Source organism: Anas acuta, chromosome 1, assembly GCF_963932015.1.
Source record: "Anas acuta chromosome 1, bAnaAcu1.1, whole genome shotgun sequence".
NCBI lineage: Eukaryota > Metazoa > Chordata > Aves > Anseriformes > Anatidae > Anas > Anas acuta.
The window spans coordinates 82981613-83000010 of NC_088979.1; the positions used below are offsets into that span (position 1 = coordinate 82981613).

General features: G+C 41.1%; 1 protein-coding gene across 1 annotated transcript in view; it reads right to left on the reverse strand.

The window, feature by feature from the left end:
- Positions 1–17770, reverse strand: part of LOC137858322 (amine oxidase [flavin-containing] A-like) — a 38450-nt gene extending 20680 nt beyond the window's left edge. Inside the window, exons 1-3 of the mRNA XM_068685859.1 lie at positions 17611–17770; positions 5866–5960; positions 2929–3066 (exon numbers count right to left, since the gene is read on the reverse strand). Coding sequence (XP_068541960.1) covers positions 2929–3066; positions 5866–5960; positions 17611–17686 — 309 coding nt within the window. The 5' untranslated portion in view covers positions 17687–17770. The remainder of the gene's footprint in view (positions 1–2928; positions 3067–5865; positions 5961–17610) is intronic.
- Positions 17771–18398: the final 628 nt, after the last annotated feature.

Genomic DNA, 18398 nt, shown 5'->3' on the forward strand with positions numbered 1-18398 from the left:
AAAGCTATTTGCCCCTCTGGAAAGGGGCAACTGCTGCACATTTGCCTTCTCTTAGTCCAAAAATGCTGTTTACGATCTACGGGAGAGCAGCCACGGAGCAATCTGGCTGGAAAGAAAGTGGAAAGTTGGAAGTTACAGATTTACCATGACAGGACACAAACAATTTCCTGATTGATATCAAAGCAGTCCATGTTTCCATGTTAACCAATGGGAGAGAATGAACAAGCAGACCAAAAAAAGATAAACAATAGTTACGTATTTCAACCTTCAAATAAAATGTGACTACAAAAGAAACCTGCCCACACGAAGCAATACAATTTCTAAAGCATGCCGCATGTGGGATTTTTCCACATACATATGGGAAAAATTCCTTTCAGAGCAGAGCAGCTCATGAAATCCCCCAGGGGATTCCCACTTTCCCTTGGCTGCTTCCGCTCGTAGGATAAGGCTTCCCCATTTGCTTCTAACCCAGCTCGAGCTGTATCCTGAAAACCTGCAGAAAGAGCCAAACTGAGCCGGACCAGTGTGGTAAACAAGTGACCAAAAATCTCTTAGTCTGGAGATGCTGTGGATTGCATATGATTGAATGAACGACTATCACAACAACATCTAAAGCCATGTTTAGCCATTCCTCAGCGCAACTTTCCCTCTCACATCTGGCAAAACTGCTGCAGAGTCGCAGAGTTCAAAGATATGCCCTTGGGATGAGACCTTCCTGTCTGCCTCTGGCTCCACACTCCAGACAGCCACTAAGGGGCAGAAACAGCAGATGGGACACGAGGGGAGAAGTTTTTGGTCTCACTCTTCCAACTTCAAAGGCAGCAGCTGGCCCACAGCCAACAGTGTCCAAGAAGCTGAACACGTCCCTCTTCTAGATTAATATTTAATTTCTGGAGTGACAGTCCTCCAATATCAAACAATTTCTTCACTAACACATTTTCTATCACCTAGAAAATACTCCTTCTGGTTCCAAAGTGCCTCTAATGAATATGAGAGGTGCACATATAGCCAGGAGAGCACACATCTCTACCTGGACACTGTCAAAGCATGACAACAGTATGTAGCTGGTAGGCAAAACGTACAAGTCCTAAGATCACTGAGCATTCATCAACCTAGCCAACAGCCTGGGTTGCACAGTTTGTTTTCAATAGGTTTCAAGAAGTGGGATTTAAAAGAAGACTTAGCAACAGATCCTTAAAACAAAGGACTTGGTGACTACATGAATTCTCAAGGAAAGAGTAAGGAGAAAAAGCAGTGAAAACCCATAGGGAAAGAAAAGAAAACAAAAGACCTGTAATCCATGGGAAAATAATGTTGGAGGAATGAAACTGACTGCAGTAAAAGCATAATTATTATTTATTCAGTACTTAAGGGAGTCCCTTTGCTGATCCCCTGTTCCAACAGCTATGCCTCCCTTGAGGATCCTGGTTTGCTCAGCAAGACCACAATGCCAAATCTAGAATTGATCCACAGCCTGTGATCCAGATGAACAGCTCGTGATACTACCTCTTGCTTAGGAACATGCTTTCACTTCAAAGAAAACTTACGAAATTACATGGTCATTAGCAAGGACATGCATAATGTAATAAAGGACAAAAAAAGCTGTAGCTTCAGTGTCAAAATGGATTAAGGGCTCAAATTCATGTAACCCATTAGAGCCTTTTATTTAACACACCGAAGGTAAGTGCCTTTTAAGAAGCTAACAGTTCCATGTCTGAGCTTAAATTAAATACAGTGGGCCAAACACACAGCTGGTAAAATAAACCCAGCTCCCTTGCTGTAGAATCACACCAATTTTACACCAGGTGGTGCAGTTTATTTTTTTGAGTATTGTGGAGTGGCTATACAATTGTTTAAGATGTGACTATCTTACAAGCATGGTATGAATCTCCACAGTAAGGAGAAATTACATAGAGCCAGATCATAAAACTGTCCACCATGAGCACATTGTTCTAATTATAGGAAGAAAAAGCAGGAAAATGATAAAAACTAAATCAGTTAAGGATCCACCACATAGCCTTGCTTCTATCACATATGTCAACTCTTACTCATATAAGCTTCAGGCCTTGTTCTGCTGATGTCTGGGAAGTACCCAAACAAAAGGATATTAAAAAATAAATAAATGATGGAAAGTAGTTTGTGAGTTATGGACATGGACACTTTGCACCTTATACCTATGAATCTTAGGCCTCTCTTTGTCCTTTTCCCTACCGCTCTCACTCTGTAGTTATTTTGGCAATAGGTCCTCAACAGGACCTGAGCAAAAAAATGGCAGACTGAAGAACTAAGATAAGAGGCTAAAAGCTGTTCTGAAGATAGGTTTCATTCCAGTTAACATTAGCCATGTGCATGATAGTTGCCTACTCAGAAGCAGTCATCTGAGCTCCCTCTGCGCCACATCTCAGACACAAAGTTTATGGTGATCCTTGGGAGGTGTCTGTTCCTTACAGCTAGAGAATCACAACAAGTCTCAAATCTGACTTCCAAGTTCTAGACATCCAATTTTTAACAAGATTAATCCCACTGTAAGGGACTGGGATCTCTTGTGAAGCTAGTAAGTGGATCAGGTACTTTATAATACTCTCAGTCTGGTCCCATAATACTGTTGTCTAATATTGTAATTTAATATTATCCAACAGAATTATATATTTTTTTCTCTATTTAAATCGGGCTTGTATTTCCGAACTAGAATTTTCTCATTTTTTAAGACTTTTCTCATTTTCTCATTTCTCATTTTTTAAGACTTTTCAAAAGAAAACAAGAATCATTGATCTAATTGCCAATAATAACAGAGTAACTACACTTCAAACAGGTGCTTCCTGAACTCCCAAAAGTGAGCTCTAAATGAAACCCCTTGAATGACTGCCAGCAGTTTCCAAAATTTAGTCTTATGTTTAGGTGTCTGAACATGAAAGATGTAATACTTACCGCCCTGTAGTGGATGGCATAGCCATCTATATTCACTTTATAGGTCTCAATACCCAGCTCCTTTGCCAGACGGAGAATCCTATTTTGGGTAGGTCCCACATATGCTCCACCAACATCTACATAACCGACGTGCTTATTCTGTCAAAAGAAATAACACAGGAATCAAAAGCTCTGTGTGAAACTCCTCCATGTAAATACCTAGAATTAGGAAGAATTATTTCATGATGAATAGCACTGTGTCTAAGTGAATAGGAGACAAGGCATTCTGACTGGCTTAAACGTAGGCAGTGCTGAGCTCTGCAACGACAGACACACAAGAGATCACAGTGTCTTCACTCCACTGCATGCGGGTTTAACTTGTGTTTAAATCTCACTATACTTTTGAATATTGGCTTTGTAGTCACACGAAAGACATGAGAATATGAAGAAATATCCAACTAAATACTTTGGTTAAAAATCTAACACCACTTTCTCAGAACTCACAATACTTTTCTTGTCATCACGAAACCTTTCTCATGTTGAAACCATCTCCAGCAACAACGCTTGTTTTCCCTGTCTCTGCAGATACCTGCTTAGATTTAATACTGTAGATGCTGAGCATGGCAGTGCAGTATTCAAAGGGAGTAAGCTCCTTTCCAGCAGGGTACACCCTGGCTCTAGCCTGCTGCACTTGGGCTAGCAGCATCCACCCATGCCTGCCAGCAAAGAAACCCCACACACCAGTCAGACCAGTATCACACTCACTTGGAAAGTGGAAAGAAAGCAAGTTTGAGGCACATACTATTACAAGCAGGCTGATTGCCCAAGACAGTAACACTTGTGCAGATAGCTAACTTTTTAACACTGTTTATAGTGAGCAGTTTAAAATAGGCATTTTCAGTATCACAGCGGAATGCTGTTTATATCTCACTTACAATGATTTCTACTCAAACACTCCTGTTTACCTCTGGTAACCAAGCAATTGGCATTTGACTTAATTTAAAGCTCTCCCATTTTTAGGCTGGGAAGCAGAGGGAATATCTGTATTACATTACCCTATGCCTCAGGTGACTCATTGCTTCTTTCATTTTCTTTTTAATGGCATCATTTTAGTGGTGGCCCTTTGCTGGATTTTCTCCAGTATGTTCCATATTGGAACTGGCAATATTGAACGTCTTTATTAAAAACATAGATTCGCATAGATTGGGTGCAAACTCAGCAAGTTTGTGGACAACATCAAGCTGAGTGGTGCAGTTGATACGATAAAAAGTAAGGGATGCCATCCAGAGGGACCTGGATAGGCTTGAGAGGTGGGACCACATGAACCTCATGGACCTGAACAAGGCCAAGTGCAAGGCCCTTCAAGTGGATCAGGACAACCCTGCTATCCACACACACTGGGGGATGAATGGTTTGAGAGCAGCCCTGCAGAGAAGGACCTGGGGATACTCACAGATGAAAAATTGGGCATGAAACAGCAGTGCCTGCTTGCAGCCCAGAAAGCCAACCATATCCTGGGTCACATCAAAAGCAGTGTGGCCAGCAGACTGAGGGAGGTGATTCTGCCCCTCTGCTCTGTTCTTGTGAAACCCCACCTGGAGCACTGTGTTCAGCTCTGGGGCCCCCAGCACATGAAAGTCATGGACCTGTTGGGGTGGTTCCATGGGAGGGCAATGAAGATCATCAGAGGGCTGGAGCACCTCTCTCCTATGAAGATACGCTGAGAGGGCTGGGTTGTTCACCATGAAGAGAAGGATCCAGGGAGACCTTAGTGCAGCCTTTCAATACTTAAAGAGGGGCTTATAAGGAAGATGGGGACGGACTCTTTACCAGGATGTGTACTGATAGGACATCTAAAGATTTAGATTAGATATAAAGTGAAATTCTTTACTATGAGGGTGGTGAGGCACTGGAACAGGTTGCCCAGAGAAGGCAATCCCCAACCCTGGAAGTGTTCCAGATCAGGTTGGAAGGACTTTGGACAACCTGATCTAGTGAAAGATGTCCCTGCCCATGTCAGGGGGATGGACTAGATGATCTTTAAAGGTCCCTTCCAACCCAAACCATTCTATGCTCCTGTTTCTTTTTTACTGGGAGTCCAGAGCTGGGCACAGTTCACCAAATGTGACCTCGTTGCTCTCCACAACCACCTGAAAGGAGGCTGTAGCAAGGTGGGTGTTGGTCTCTTTTCTCAGGTGACTGATAGGACATGAGGAAATGGCCTCAAGCTGTGCCAGGAGAGGTTTAACAAGGATATCAGGAAGAATCTCTTTACAGAGAGGGTCGTTATGCATTGGAACAGGCTGCCCAAGGAGGTGGTAGAGTTGCAATCCTTGTAGATATTTAAGAGATGTGTGGATGTGACACTTTGGGACATAGTTTAGTGGTGCACTTGTCAGGTGATGGTTGGACTTGATGATCTTACAGGTCTTTTCCAACCTACATGATTCTATGATCATTAACAAAGATGTTGAACAGGATCAGACTTGGTATGGACCCTTGGGGTACACCACTAGTTAGCTGTCTCCATCTAGACTTCATAGCACTGATCACCACACTCTAGGCCCAGCCATAAGGCAGTTTTCAATCTACCTCACTATTTGCTCAGCTAGCCTATACTACATAGCTTCTCTATGAGGATCTTATGGGAAACCATGCTGAATTACTGAAGTCCAGGAAGACAGTATCCACTGCTCTCTCCCTGACTATCATACCAGGCATTTCATCATAGAAGGTTATCGGGTTGTTTAAGCATGACTTCCCCTTGCTGAATCAATGCCGACTGATGACTTTGTTGTCTTTCATATGCCTGGAAATTGTTTTTAGGATCACCACTCCAGAGACTGAGGCTGACTGGCCTGTAGTTCCCTGGGTCCTCCTGCCTGCCCTTCTGGAAGGTAGATTTGCAAAATCACAGACCAGCACAAGCGACAGTCAGGCATCACAGGAAGTGCTTACCCTAATAGTGAATGTCCTTCCTCCAACTCTGTTCCGGGCTTCGAGAACTACCACGCTGAGCCCAGACTCAGACAGCAACTTGGCAGCCGACAAACCTACCATAAAAAGAGAAAGAGTGCTTTAAAGCAAGTGGCAGCAATCAATCACAATGCTCAAAAACTGAACCAGACCTTCATGGTCAGAGATTTTAATACTGTTTTCAAAAACTCCTGAGAGAATTCTGAAACTTTTCATGGTTCCTTATCACAGAAATCATGCGACTGCTGCTTAGTTGCATCTGCATAAATAGCATTCCACAGACTGAATTTTCCTCCTTTGGGCTAGCATTTTGCCATTTTAAAGAAAGCAAAATCTTGGTTATTAAGAGCATGCATCTTATTCTTCATTTGTGCAGTGCAGAGAAAAGCCCCACCTTGAGGGACTTGCATGGCTAAAGTGAAAGAAATAATAATATACTAAATACAGCAAAGTAGGCTTCTGATTTCTTCTCTCGCTCCTCAACTCTCCACTTTATTGCCACCCATTGTCCTCATTCATATGCAGAAAGAAATTCTGCCTCACTGTCAAGATTAATTTTAAGCAATGGAGTTTGACCATGGCAATCAAATAGCCTGTATATAGATACTTTATAAAAGCAATTACCGTCTCAGCAAAAATCATCTAATTATGGGATTTTGTGATGGAAACACTAGAGAAAACTGAAAATTCAACAGGACAGGAGTCCTCTTTACTTTTGACAAATGTGAAATGAAATTGTAAAAAGCAATCATGAGTTTGTGAAATCAGATTATCCCATTGTCCTGCAGGCCAATTTGGCACTGAAGCATTGTTTCTCTGGAGTTGTTTCCCCTTCTTAAGTATACAAAAGCCAGTCTTATTGATCAGAACTTCCAAGATACCCTGCAGTAAGGAATAATAATATTATATTCATGTTTATTACACTACTTCGAAATGTGATTAAAAGCAACCGCTCATGCGTCCACAAAGAATGCAAGCCTTAAAAGGCCAGATGAGAGGAATCATTCTAAGGTGCCGGGCAGTGCTAAGTATACTCATTTATTCTGAGGGCAATACAGAGTAGCCCATAAACTTCTCTGCACATGACTTTTAATGTGGAAGTTGAACAACACTCACTGGAAACCAGAACAGAGGAAGTTCAAATGTCTTACACTGATAAAAATGGTAGATATTATTTCAGTGCTCACCAAAAAATGACTTCATGTCCTTTCATCATATTCTTTGGATTGTTGCTGTAGCAAACACATACTTAATTCTTACATCTATTTAATGTTTGAAATTTTAAAAATTCTAGCCATTTCTCAGGAGGAATGAACATCTTTGTTCTAATTTCTTTCAATGTTTTTTGACTTTTTTTTTTGTTTGTTTCTGCATGAAAGACTACAGACAGCACAGTTAATTATAGTTAATTCTTTAATCCTTTTGGTGAGTGTTCTCATCCTCGATGTAGTCATAGAAAACATAAGTTTATAATGCTGGAAACACAAACTACAGTATTTGCTTTTGAACACATGTTCATATGAGAAAAAAAAAAGTCACAAAAATGTGGATTTCCTACATATACAAAACACAAGGTGGAATTTCTCTGTTCTTTGTAAATACCATTGGACACTCAAACATGAATGATAATTCTTTTATAAGAAAGTTTAAATAGATAGATTTTGAATAGATATTAGGTCTTCTGAAAATACATATGGTAAGTAACATGAAGTGGAAAAAAATCTGTCCTGGGTTTGAAGAAAGTATTGTATAATCCTCTAACCCCATTAGTGTCAAAGACTGATAACCTTATCTCTCATTTTGTGCTATATGCAATAGCAATACCCATGCCACAGCTGTTTAGGAGGAATAACAGTTTCACTGGACTGGGTGGGAAGTTAACCTTAATGCTGGTTTGTAGCTTAATTAAATCATGTGTTCTAACAAAGAAGGGCAGCTAAGGAATGAAGAACATGAGGTAATGTGACTAAGGTTCTCTATTCTGTTTGCTTCTTAAACTGTACTTGCACTCCAGCCATACAGATTTTTAGATTTGTTATTGTTGAACCCAAGTGTCACTGTAGACTGATCCAAAAAAAAGGCTTCAGAGCTATAGAGACTGGGAAAGAGCAAGAGATACACCAGTACAGCAATGACGTAACATCAATTGACAGAGGGCCTGACTGAGAAAAAACAGTGCCGATTTGTAAATTCAGGTTTACAGAAATTGAAAGGTCAATGACACAGCATAAAGAGAGGTGGTTATTGTTTTAAACTTCCTAGCATTGCAGAACTTAAAGTTACAGTTTAGACCTGGAAGGTCAAATTTAAAATTATGCATATTTAAACAAAACATTAAAAAAAAAAAAAGAACAATCCAAGATGAAGATAATTTTGTTTTCCCAATAGAATAAAACCACAAAAAAAGGCAGGGGATGGGGGTTGGGGAGGAAAAAGTAGGGAACAAGTAAAATATGTCAATTGAAAATTGTTACTATGCAATTATTTGTTTAAGGCTTAGACACAATTTTCTTTGAAAATGGAAGGCTAGCAAGAACACACATGCACACAGAGTATCTACATGCAGCTGTCTGTTGAACCCAACTCTTTGGCTCCATTCTGGTTTGAACTAAAGTGCACTGGGTAGAGATGCTTTCACATGCATCCCACAGGTCACAAAGCCTGTGTGCTTTTGATACATGGGCATAATTAGCCTCAAAACAGATTGCCATGCCCCCCTGCTACACATGTGCTCTGAAAACAGACACAATATCCTGTCACACTGTGGATATCCACCTTGTCCTACAAGCCTGGCATACCAGGCCATGCCAAGCAGTGGGCTATGACATCTCATGCCACAGCCAGGAATCAAGTGAGGTATTTTGTGATTCATTTGTGTATGCCTGTAGGACAGCAGCACAGACATTCCTATCACTGCCACCCCACACAAGTTCACAGTCTGTCCCCTCTCATCACACCACGCTTGGAGATGTCCTCCTCACCTTCCCATCCACACTGTGGCTTCCAGTATTTGAGGCTGGTGTGTCTCTCTGTGTCCTCCACCTCCTTCAAGCGTGGCCTAGAGATAAAGCTGCAAGCCACCCAGATCACTGGCCGTGTTCCTTCCACATATCACTCTCATTTTATGAGTTAGAAATACTATCTGCGTAAGTAAGATGAAAAGAGCCTGCCAAAACCATGCCTCATTTGAAGTATCTGGTTGGAGAAATTCACTTGTTATTAGATCAGAATAAACAAAGCAAGATGACTTATACATCCTCCACAAGGGTTTCTATGGCAATCTCATACCAAGCTCCCTCTGTCTGAAGACGCTGTACAAGTAAGCTCTTCTCCAATTGATTTTGCAGCGCTGTTAAGGGCCCGCAATTGCTGCTGTTGCAGATCATACTGCTGCTGCTTTCATTTTAGAAAATTGTCATAATCCTATCAGGCAAAGTGGTTTCAAGTGCGTCAAAACACTGGCTGCACCATTAAAAAAAAAAAAAGAAGAAAAAAAAAGAAAAAAAAAAAAAGAAAAAAAATTTAAGATGAATTTATGCCGATCTGCAGAGTACCAGGCATACATCATGGCTGAAACTCAGTGATACTGAAGGATTTTATATGTAACCAGATGGAAAATACAAGATAGCATGGCTGTACTTCATAGGAGAGAAAAGTTCACCCCACAGATAGAGAACAAAACTGGGACTTAAGAGACTTGAGCTTGTCTCTCAGCCGAGCCACATAATGTGGGAAGTGCTTCCTTATGAAATAGGGAGGCATTTATAAGAGAAGCATTTATGAGAATAATTCCAAGTTGCCTTAATACCAGGGTTGATAAATAAACAGATACTGTAGCAGAAATAGTGGGAGTTAAAAAAAAAAAAAAAAGTTACCTTATTGGAAACGTGATAGTATGGTAAACTATAATAATTCTGTTTTTCAAAATCTGCACTCTAAATCCAATACATCAAACAGATTTGCTGATACACCATGATGGGAAGTAAAAATCAAAAGCATCTTTCCAAGAGACAGTACTTTTTACCTGATGGATGCTGAACATCTCCAAAATGTCCAAGGGCAATACCCACGCAGGGTAACAAAGGGTGGTGGAGGGAAGTGATGACAGTTGGAAACCACAAAAATACTACCACACCAGACAGAGAACATTTCTGACTATCACAACAACAGGCCCAGAAGTTTTAGAGTCTCTTCAGATTACTTGCATCACCCCAGCAACAATTAAATATTTGAACTGAAGATTGGCCCAGCTGCATTATGTATGAACAGGAGCTATGGGTGCTCTGCTCCATCACAAATATCCTGGACAGCACAGTGTGTCTCACACCAGGCACTGTCTTCTCAATGAAAAGTCATGACTTTTCACTGCAAACTCTATCTGGATTAGCTGCAGCCTGCATGGCAGTGAGGTTGGTTACATTACAGCACAGCCTTGAAAAGCTGTTAGAGTACCTCTGGACACTCATATAGCTGCTGATGAAGATCATGCTATGGGTACAAAGTCTGAAAAGTACTATTGAGTTCACAAGGCATTTCAGTGTATTAGAGAAGCTTGATTTTTCAGGGACTTTTAACTTTTGAAACTGAGGCCTGCTACATATGTGTCCCATCGAGCACACTAAAACAAAGGTGGAGAAAATTAACTGTTACTAAAGAAAAGGTAACTGTCTGCTGTTTTTCTGGATGTATTAGATGCTAGCTTCTTATAAAAAGTGCACTTGCCTTTTATGCATCCAATGTTGGGGTGTTACCAATCTAATGTTACCATAACCAACCTAATGTGACATTCCTTCTTAAAGTTTTTGGTAATCCACCCTACTATACATAAAGTGAGATAATTAATTACATGAAAGTCTACAAGCCTATTATTGTGCTGTCCTAGCAATCTTTAGTTGAATAATGTAAGGACAAAATCTTTATAGAATGTCTCAGCATTTTCTTGGTCTTGACAGCAGAATGATTTTTAAACTTTTTCATTCATTATTCTAATATACATAGTAAAGTAAGGTAATTGTCAATATATCCTCACTAAAGTTCCATTACAATGGCATGCTGATGCTGTGGTTGTTTTTTTACTGTTCCACTGATGGAAAATGAAACTTTTCCCAAGTACAATTGAGTAATTAAATCTGGCAACAGTCACCTTAGAATCATTTCTCATTATTCGAGTAGTAGTCTCTTTGCCAAGAAAACATGAACTTGCCAATAAGAGATGCAAAACATTTCTATCATGACTGTAGAGTAAAATCTCCGTTCCTCTCTTTTCTTCTACTTCTCTACAAGATTTTGCTTTTATTGAATTTTTTGGGCGTAGGACTCAAGTAAGTTTTAAAATACAGTCAGAATGTACTTGGTTACATCAGATCGGCTCCAGAAAGATCACTAAGGGACAACAACACACAGAAGGCTGATAACAAAGGAACTGTTTTCCTATCCAGACTAAAAGTTTGAAAGACCTAAAATTGCCACTGAAAATGAACAAAAGATCTTACTAATTAAATTACATACTTTAAATTTGCACAGAACAGCAAGAATGCACAGCACTGATCACATGTTTACATTCATTTCTCCTTTCAGTGTTGCCTAATACCATAACGACATTAACTTTCTAACTGTCGGAAACTATGTTTTGTTTTTCCACATGTTGTTTCATAATCCCTGTCATAGTGCAGTTGACAATGGGGATGATGGTGCATTTATTTAGTTTGTCATTTCCAGATAAATATTTTTGTATACATCTTTCTTCCCCCCATCAAACATAGTCCAGTTGATTGATCTAAGATTTCAACCAAAAAAAGACCAAATATTTTCTGTTACAGAGTACATTGCTGAATGAGGGCAAGCCACTCTAACTGGTTTCAATGGCACTACTGTATAAATGTTTTAAACAGATGCAAACCTTGTCCTGGAGGGTACAAAGACTGTTTCTCACAGACAAGTGTTAACAGAAACACAGTGGACATGAAGAGGGAATTGTCCTTGGAGGACAATTCCACTCCTACGTACACACCCACTATGATTTTTAAGAACAAAGCCTGCTGCAGTAAACACCTCAGCCCAGCATAACTTCCTCTGTAATCCCAAAATAAAAGCAGAAAAAAGTTAAGTAGTTCAAGCATGGAGTTAAAATAGGAGCATGCTTCTTCACCTTACATATGAAAATGAGTAGCACCAATTAAAAAGTTATTAAGCTGATGGCTTAATACTACTTGGCTTATGGAAACATCTAAGGTATTTATGCACATTTTCTAACTATTGCTAAGTGTATTGATCAGCACGCAGAATAAATTCTTATCAGTTAAACAGTGATTATTGGACAATTAAGTTTGTGAAAAAAAATATTGCTGTGACCCTATGAACAACATAATTACTAGAAATACCAAGAACATCAGCACCGATATTCCTGGGAAGGACACAACAGCTGTCCCACCCCTATCCTCACTGTACTATGATATTTTGAGATACGCCCTAATGACTTGGCTATTTCTTTTGTTCACTGGAGTAAATAATACTCTTAAGACTTCAGAGCTACCTAGCCAATAGCAATGTTCTTCCTCACCTTTCAAGAACTTCCAGCTAAGCTGGAGGCATAGTGCAAAATCTGTCCCTCAAGGAGGAACCATAGATTTACATTGCTCTCCTAGGAACTCTGAATTTGCTAACCAATGAATCACAGTGGTGTACATACTTTTTTTTTTTTTTTTTTTTTTTTTTTTTTTTTTTTACCAGAAACCAAACCAGCACATGCTTCATTCAGTAACAGATCCAGCTGTGACGACTCAGGTTACCACCTGGGTTAGATGATGTTCATAAATGATGCATTTACCATAGAAAACTATACGAAGAATGTGAAGGAAGATGAAGAGAATAGTATGTGGCTATATAAGGAACATATCCCAACTATGTTTGGGCCAAAACTAAGTATCTGTTATGGACTATAACACAAAGGAGTGTCTTAACAAAAAACAAACAAAAAATCATGCCCCATTGTCTCATGGTCAGAAGATTTCATATCTTTAGTAGCAAAACACTGGAACATATTACAAGCAAGGAGGGAAGTGGAAACTGGCATTTCTGCTTATTTGCAAGTATTGTCTATAATGCCCTTAACACTTTATGTGGGGGTCTTATTGATTTGTGCCTGCAGTAAATTCTTCACGTAATGACATTCAGCTTGCTAGCAGCACATGGGGAACTGAGAGCCTTTTTTAAAAACATTGCTGTTTATCTCTGCGTCCAAAAACCTGGCTTATAGGAATTTGTAACATCAAGTGACAATATTATCACTGACTGCTGGATTTCCTGTTGGATACAGAAAGTGGCAACAGACCAAGGAGCCAGAGCCCAGCACAGGGTGCATGTAAAGAGAGACATGTCTCAGGGGGCAGCTACTGCATTCCTACAGGTCAAATTCTGTGTAAACATAGAAGTAGTGTTAGAAAAAAAAAAATCTATGGGAAACTACTACAGATTTACACAGGTGTAGCTGATTTTTTCTACCAGTAACTGTGCGTTTGACAGTTTATCTGACACCACCACCCACCAGCAGGTTGGCATGCTGTCAAAATAAACAGAGCAGTATACAAGACAAGTTGTGCTGCCACTATAGCAAGCAAGGAAAAATCTGCATCTCCTCGTTATTCAGTATTTCACTCAGAGACCACAGCCAACGCGTAGGTAGCTCAGGCAGTAAGGTTGTCAATCACAAATTGTGGAGCAGGAGATGCCAAGGCAAAGCGCTCTTCCATGGAGGGGAAAAAAATAACCAAACTAATGGCATATCATATGCTTTACTTCAATATAAAGACTAATTACTATCATTTTTACATCCCAGCTTCTCCTACAGTTTGTGGCCCTTGGACTTCTCCTGAAGTACAACAGAAAACACTGCTGTTTTATGCATGTGGCTGGCAAATTTAAGCATCTGTTTTCTTTAGCCATGAGATCTTCTTATTCCTAGCTATGAACAAATGTGTTTTTGTTCGGAGATAAGAACTTTCCCTGTCAAAGAGTGACGGTCCTCAGTACAAGCTTCAATTAGGGCTGTGTTTCCCTTGTGCCTTGTTCTCGTAACACAATGTGCTGAAAATTCTTCCAAAACATATCTGCATACAAGTTCCCTTGGACTTGCCTGCTCCTTTCTATATTTGTCCATATCTGACATATCTAGTTTGCATTACAGAGTCAATTAATCTTCATCCTCCACGCGTTTTTATGATAAACTGGGCTTCCAGTGTCTAAAATTCATGTGTGAAGAGAGGCTGGCGTATGCACTTACCTCAAACTTCCCACTGAAAAAGTATTTTGTTTAGACTATTTTTTTTTTTTTTTTGCCAAATATTGAACTATTTAAGCTTGAATTTTCAGGGTGTGGTTCTCATGCTGATTCTTTTTTTTTCTTTCTGGAAAATCTTGGTCAAAATTCGCTGGCTATTCCTAAATCTCTAGGAACAAACATTCTTCTATGGTTTTGAAATCTTGTTTGTTTGTTTTCCTATTTTGGAAGTTCTAGCAGCAACTTGAAATTTGGCAAGGAGGTAGCCTTTGAATCAACACAGCACATTTTGTTATCCATGGGAAAATATGCCCCAATAAAGTTAGTTAGAAAACTTTGAGGAATTACAAATCACATGTAAACTGTGGTCATTTTCTAGATTGTAAAAGCTGAAATATCTGAGTGTTTGGTAAACACAAAGCTTGGAGCACTCAGTGCTGTACACAAGGTGTGAGCGAACATGCTGGAGATCCTTACAACCCACCTCACACATCAGAGTAACTGAGTGTGCTCCAACCTAAGGATATGGAGCCAAAATCTGAATTCCCTGTAATCATGGCTTTAGCTTGGGGAACAAGTAGTGGGGCTGGGATCGGGACGATGTGTCAGGTGTGACAGTGATTTGCTTCATAAAGGGACAACTTCTGGAAACTGTCAATACAGTAGTTAGTCCACACAGAGGATAGCCATCTACTAGTCCTCAGCTAATGAAACCCTTTAACCAAAGAAGCTGAAGACTGTCTGTGTTACAACCCTGCCAATTAATTGGACGTGTCCATGGCACACCACGTGCTGTCAGCTTGCTTCCTGGCAAATGGAGGAATGACAGCCTAAACCAAAATGTGTAAGCAAACTGTCAAATTCACCCAAAACTGAGCAGCAACTTCAGTTCACTAGAAAATCCTATAAACAGAAAATAGGAACAGGATTTGATTTGAGGCATATACATAAGAAATTCCCATGGGTACGAGGAAAGTCTTTAGATGCTTGAGTATAAAATGTTATAATTATCATTAATAGTATTAGGGAGACACTATCCATTAACCATGACACAAACGTGTTCCTAGGGCTTTTTCTGGCCACCATCCACACTTTTAACATGCATGCCCATGTAAAAAGATGAATTTAGCCCAAGCTCTGCAGCTCCCTCCCTGCTGGGGTCCAAACGTACTTGCTTGGGCAGTCTGGACAGTTTGAACACGACTCCACAGCGTATGGCAGAAAGATCTCAGTCGCAGATTCCACCAGAGCAAACTTCTTGCAAGAAGTGAAGTACTCTGTGCAGAAGCTTCCCTGGTCCCTAGCTTGTACTGTCCTACAGGCAGTCGATTCAATTCCCCCGTCACTGGCCACATACAGATATGTGTGTACAGAGTCCAGGAGGATGGGCAAGAATAATGCATTCGTCTGTATAGAAACTGGCTCTCAAGACTGTTCCTTGCTCTAAGGAACAGATATCTCCAGAGGTGCCAGTCAGCATCTGAGCTTCATTTTGCTCGGTACTGTACAAATATTTTTAAAAGCCACAATCTCAACGCTGGGAAGCTCACCCAATATAACAAGCAGCCTGCTTATCCCTCATACACTTTTCATGTATTTCTATTAAAGAACTGGCTTATCCCAACATTTTCTATCCTTTCTTGTAAGCATTGGGTAATGTGCATTTAAGATATAACAGAAGCAGAAGAGACAGTAATTTTATTAGATGAAGCAACTGCAAATGTATCTTCAGAGGAATAAGCAGCAGCAAGTCAAGACTGGGATCACAGAGCCATAAAGGCAGAAACCTTGCCCATACTAGAGCATGTTCTACTATTTATCTCACTAGAACCAAAATTCTAGACAAAAAAAAAAAAAAAAAAAAAAAGTTAGGACTAGAAATCAGCACTTCTTATGTAGCTGAGGTGTAGGCATCTTGGTACAGAAACAGTAGTGGCAAGAGAAGCTGTGTGCAAGGCAAAACAGACCAAGAGCTGACAGGAATTACTGTGCACAGCTATGAATGGTACTGTGTATTAAAGATGGATTAATTATGAAATAAGGCATTTATTGTTCATTTTTATAAAGCTGTTTACTTAAAATGGTGTCTGTTCTAATTCGTAAGAGGTAAACACCAATTTCTATGCCACTGGCATGGCATTAAGGGTTTCCACTGGCAAGAAAAATGTTCCTATATCCCAAGAGTGCTGTGATTTGTCCTCCTAATGCCACCGTCAAATTTTCAGGGACTGCAACGCCTTGAAATTTCCTGCTTGGCTCCATTTCAGACTTGACAGTAGGCTTTAATCCAGGGAATAAGTGTTCTGAAGTAACTTACTGATGCTCTACTAGTGAGTAAAGATACCAGTTAGAAGTGCCCAATGCAATTTCCAAAATACTACTAATAGATCAAAAAGCCAGAGGAGCACGGTGCCCTCTGAGGACAAAGGGCTTCTTGGAGCCCTAGAAACCATTATAATATCACATCGCTATCAGCTGCACGCAGCATGGACAGTAATTCCCCAAGGGAACTGTGTGCTTTACAGGAACCTTAAGGATGAAGACCAAATGATTTGTGCGAGCAGGAGAATGCTCAGGTATCTGGTAAAACCAAAAAGCAAGGCAATCTCAAGTCCAAACTCTTTCTGTTTTAGGATACTACAGGTTATTTACATAATTGCATTTTACAAGTAATTATTAGGAAAAAAATAATCGTTTTAGTAAATTAAAAAAAAATAAGTAAGTAAGCAACATCCTGTTTTGTGCATTATTTCACTGCAGATTAAGGAAAGGAAAGCCTCCAACTCCTCAACTCTAACAAAAACTAATTTCACCTAAAGCAATAGCAGTAATGCTTGCATTATTCCCGAGGTCACACAGCCACATAACTCACTTTTTCTGAATCGTTAGTGAAGTAAAGATCCCTGAAACCTGTCCAAAGCTGCTAACATGGCATTTATCAGACGGATGAACCAAACACGGATTTTCCCCAACTGTGCAACAGGCTCACCTTGCAGTACCTTTGGGTGCCCTAAGAGAAATGACTTCTCTTTTTGAGCACGAGGACCTGGGTTAAAGTAGATCTGGGGAGTGTTATGGGATGCACCATCCTGTCAAAGTGTTAAGAGCCCGTCGCACCTAGTGAACTTGGCTGTCTAGGGTGCAGCTCGTCTCAGGGCACCAGAACCCAGCCTGCCTTCACAGGTACTCCCCGACGCCTTTCTGCCGTATTTATCAGCGGGACACAAACCCCAGCACCCCAAGAGCTACCCAAAAACACGCGAAAGAACCCCACTATCCACCTCGGGACGCCACCCTGCACCCGAAAGCGACTTTTCCCTAGGGTCCCCTCCCCGACGAGCGGACCCCCCCCCGCGCCCCCACGCGGGATATTTCCCCTTCATTTATCCCCCTCCCTGCACCCGGAGCCCCCGGGGGCAGCGCTGCCGGGGCTCAGCGCCCACCGTGCCCACCTGAGATGCCGCCCCCGACCACCACCACGTCGTAGCTCCCGGCCACGCCGCTGCCCCCCGGCCCCGTCGTCTCCATCCCGCCCCGCGCCTCCGGCTCCTGCTCCGGCTCCGGCTCCGGCTCCGCGGGGAGCGCACGGCCGCGCCGCCCCAACGCACCGCCCCTCAAGGCGGGGCCAGCCCCTCCCCGACCCGTGGGCATCAAGAATATGGGAGGCAGAAGAATAAATCTCCTTCCAAAATAAAAGCAGGTACTTGGGAAAGTCTGGTAGTTGTGCAGGGCTAGTTGAGTTTGGTGCGCTTGCTGCAGACGCGCAAGTGCCAGGCGCTGTAGCAAAGCCAACAAACAGCAAGACCCCTATTTCTCTCGGGGAAACCATCTACTGACACAGGAGCTCATCATCACTGACATTGCTGCTGCTTGCCTACCAAGGTGAGCTAAAAGAGAACAGCCTAAGATGGTGAGATGTATATTCCGAAACAGAAAATGTGATGCATCAACAGCTGGTTGTTCTTTTTGGGGAAAATGTCTTTGCTTCTTGAGATTGGCAAGGCAGCTCTGCTGGCCCCACTGAACAGGTCACAGGCAATCTAACAAACAAAGAGCATCGCCAAGAGGCACCTCCCTTGTAATCCAGAAGCCAAGTTTGGTGGAAAGTAACAAAAACATCCTCTTGAATTACAATAGGAAACTTCTGTGTGTCTAGATAATTACCTGATAGATGAGCTTGGCAAAAAATCCCTGTTGCTAAATGAAGCTGCAACAGGCTTGTTAAAGAGCAATAGAGATT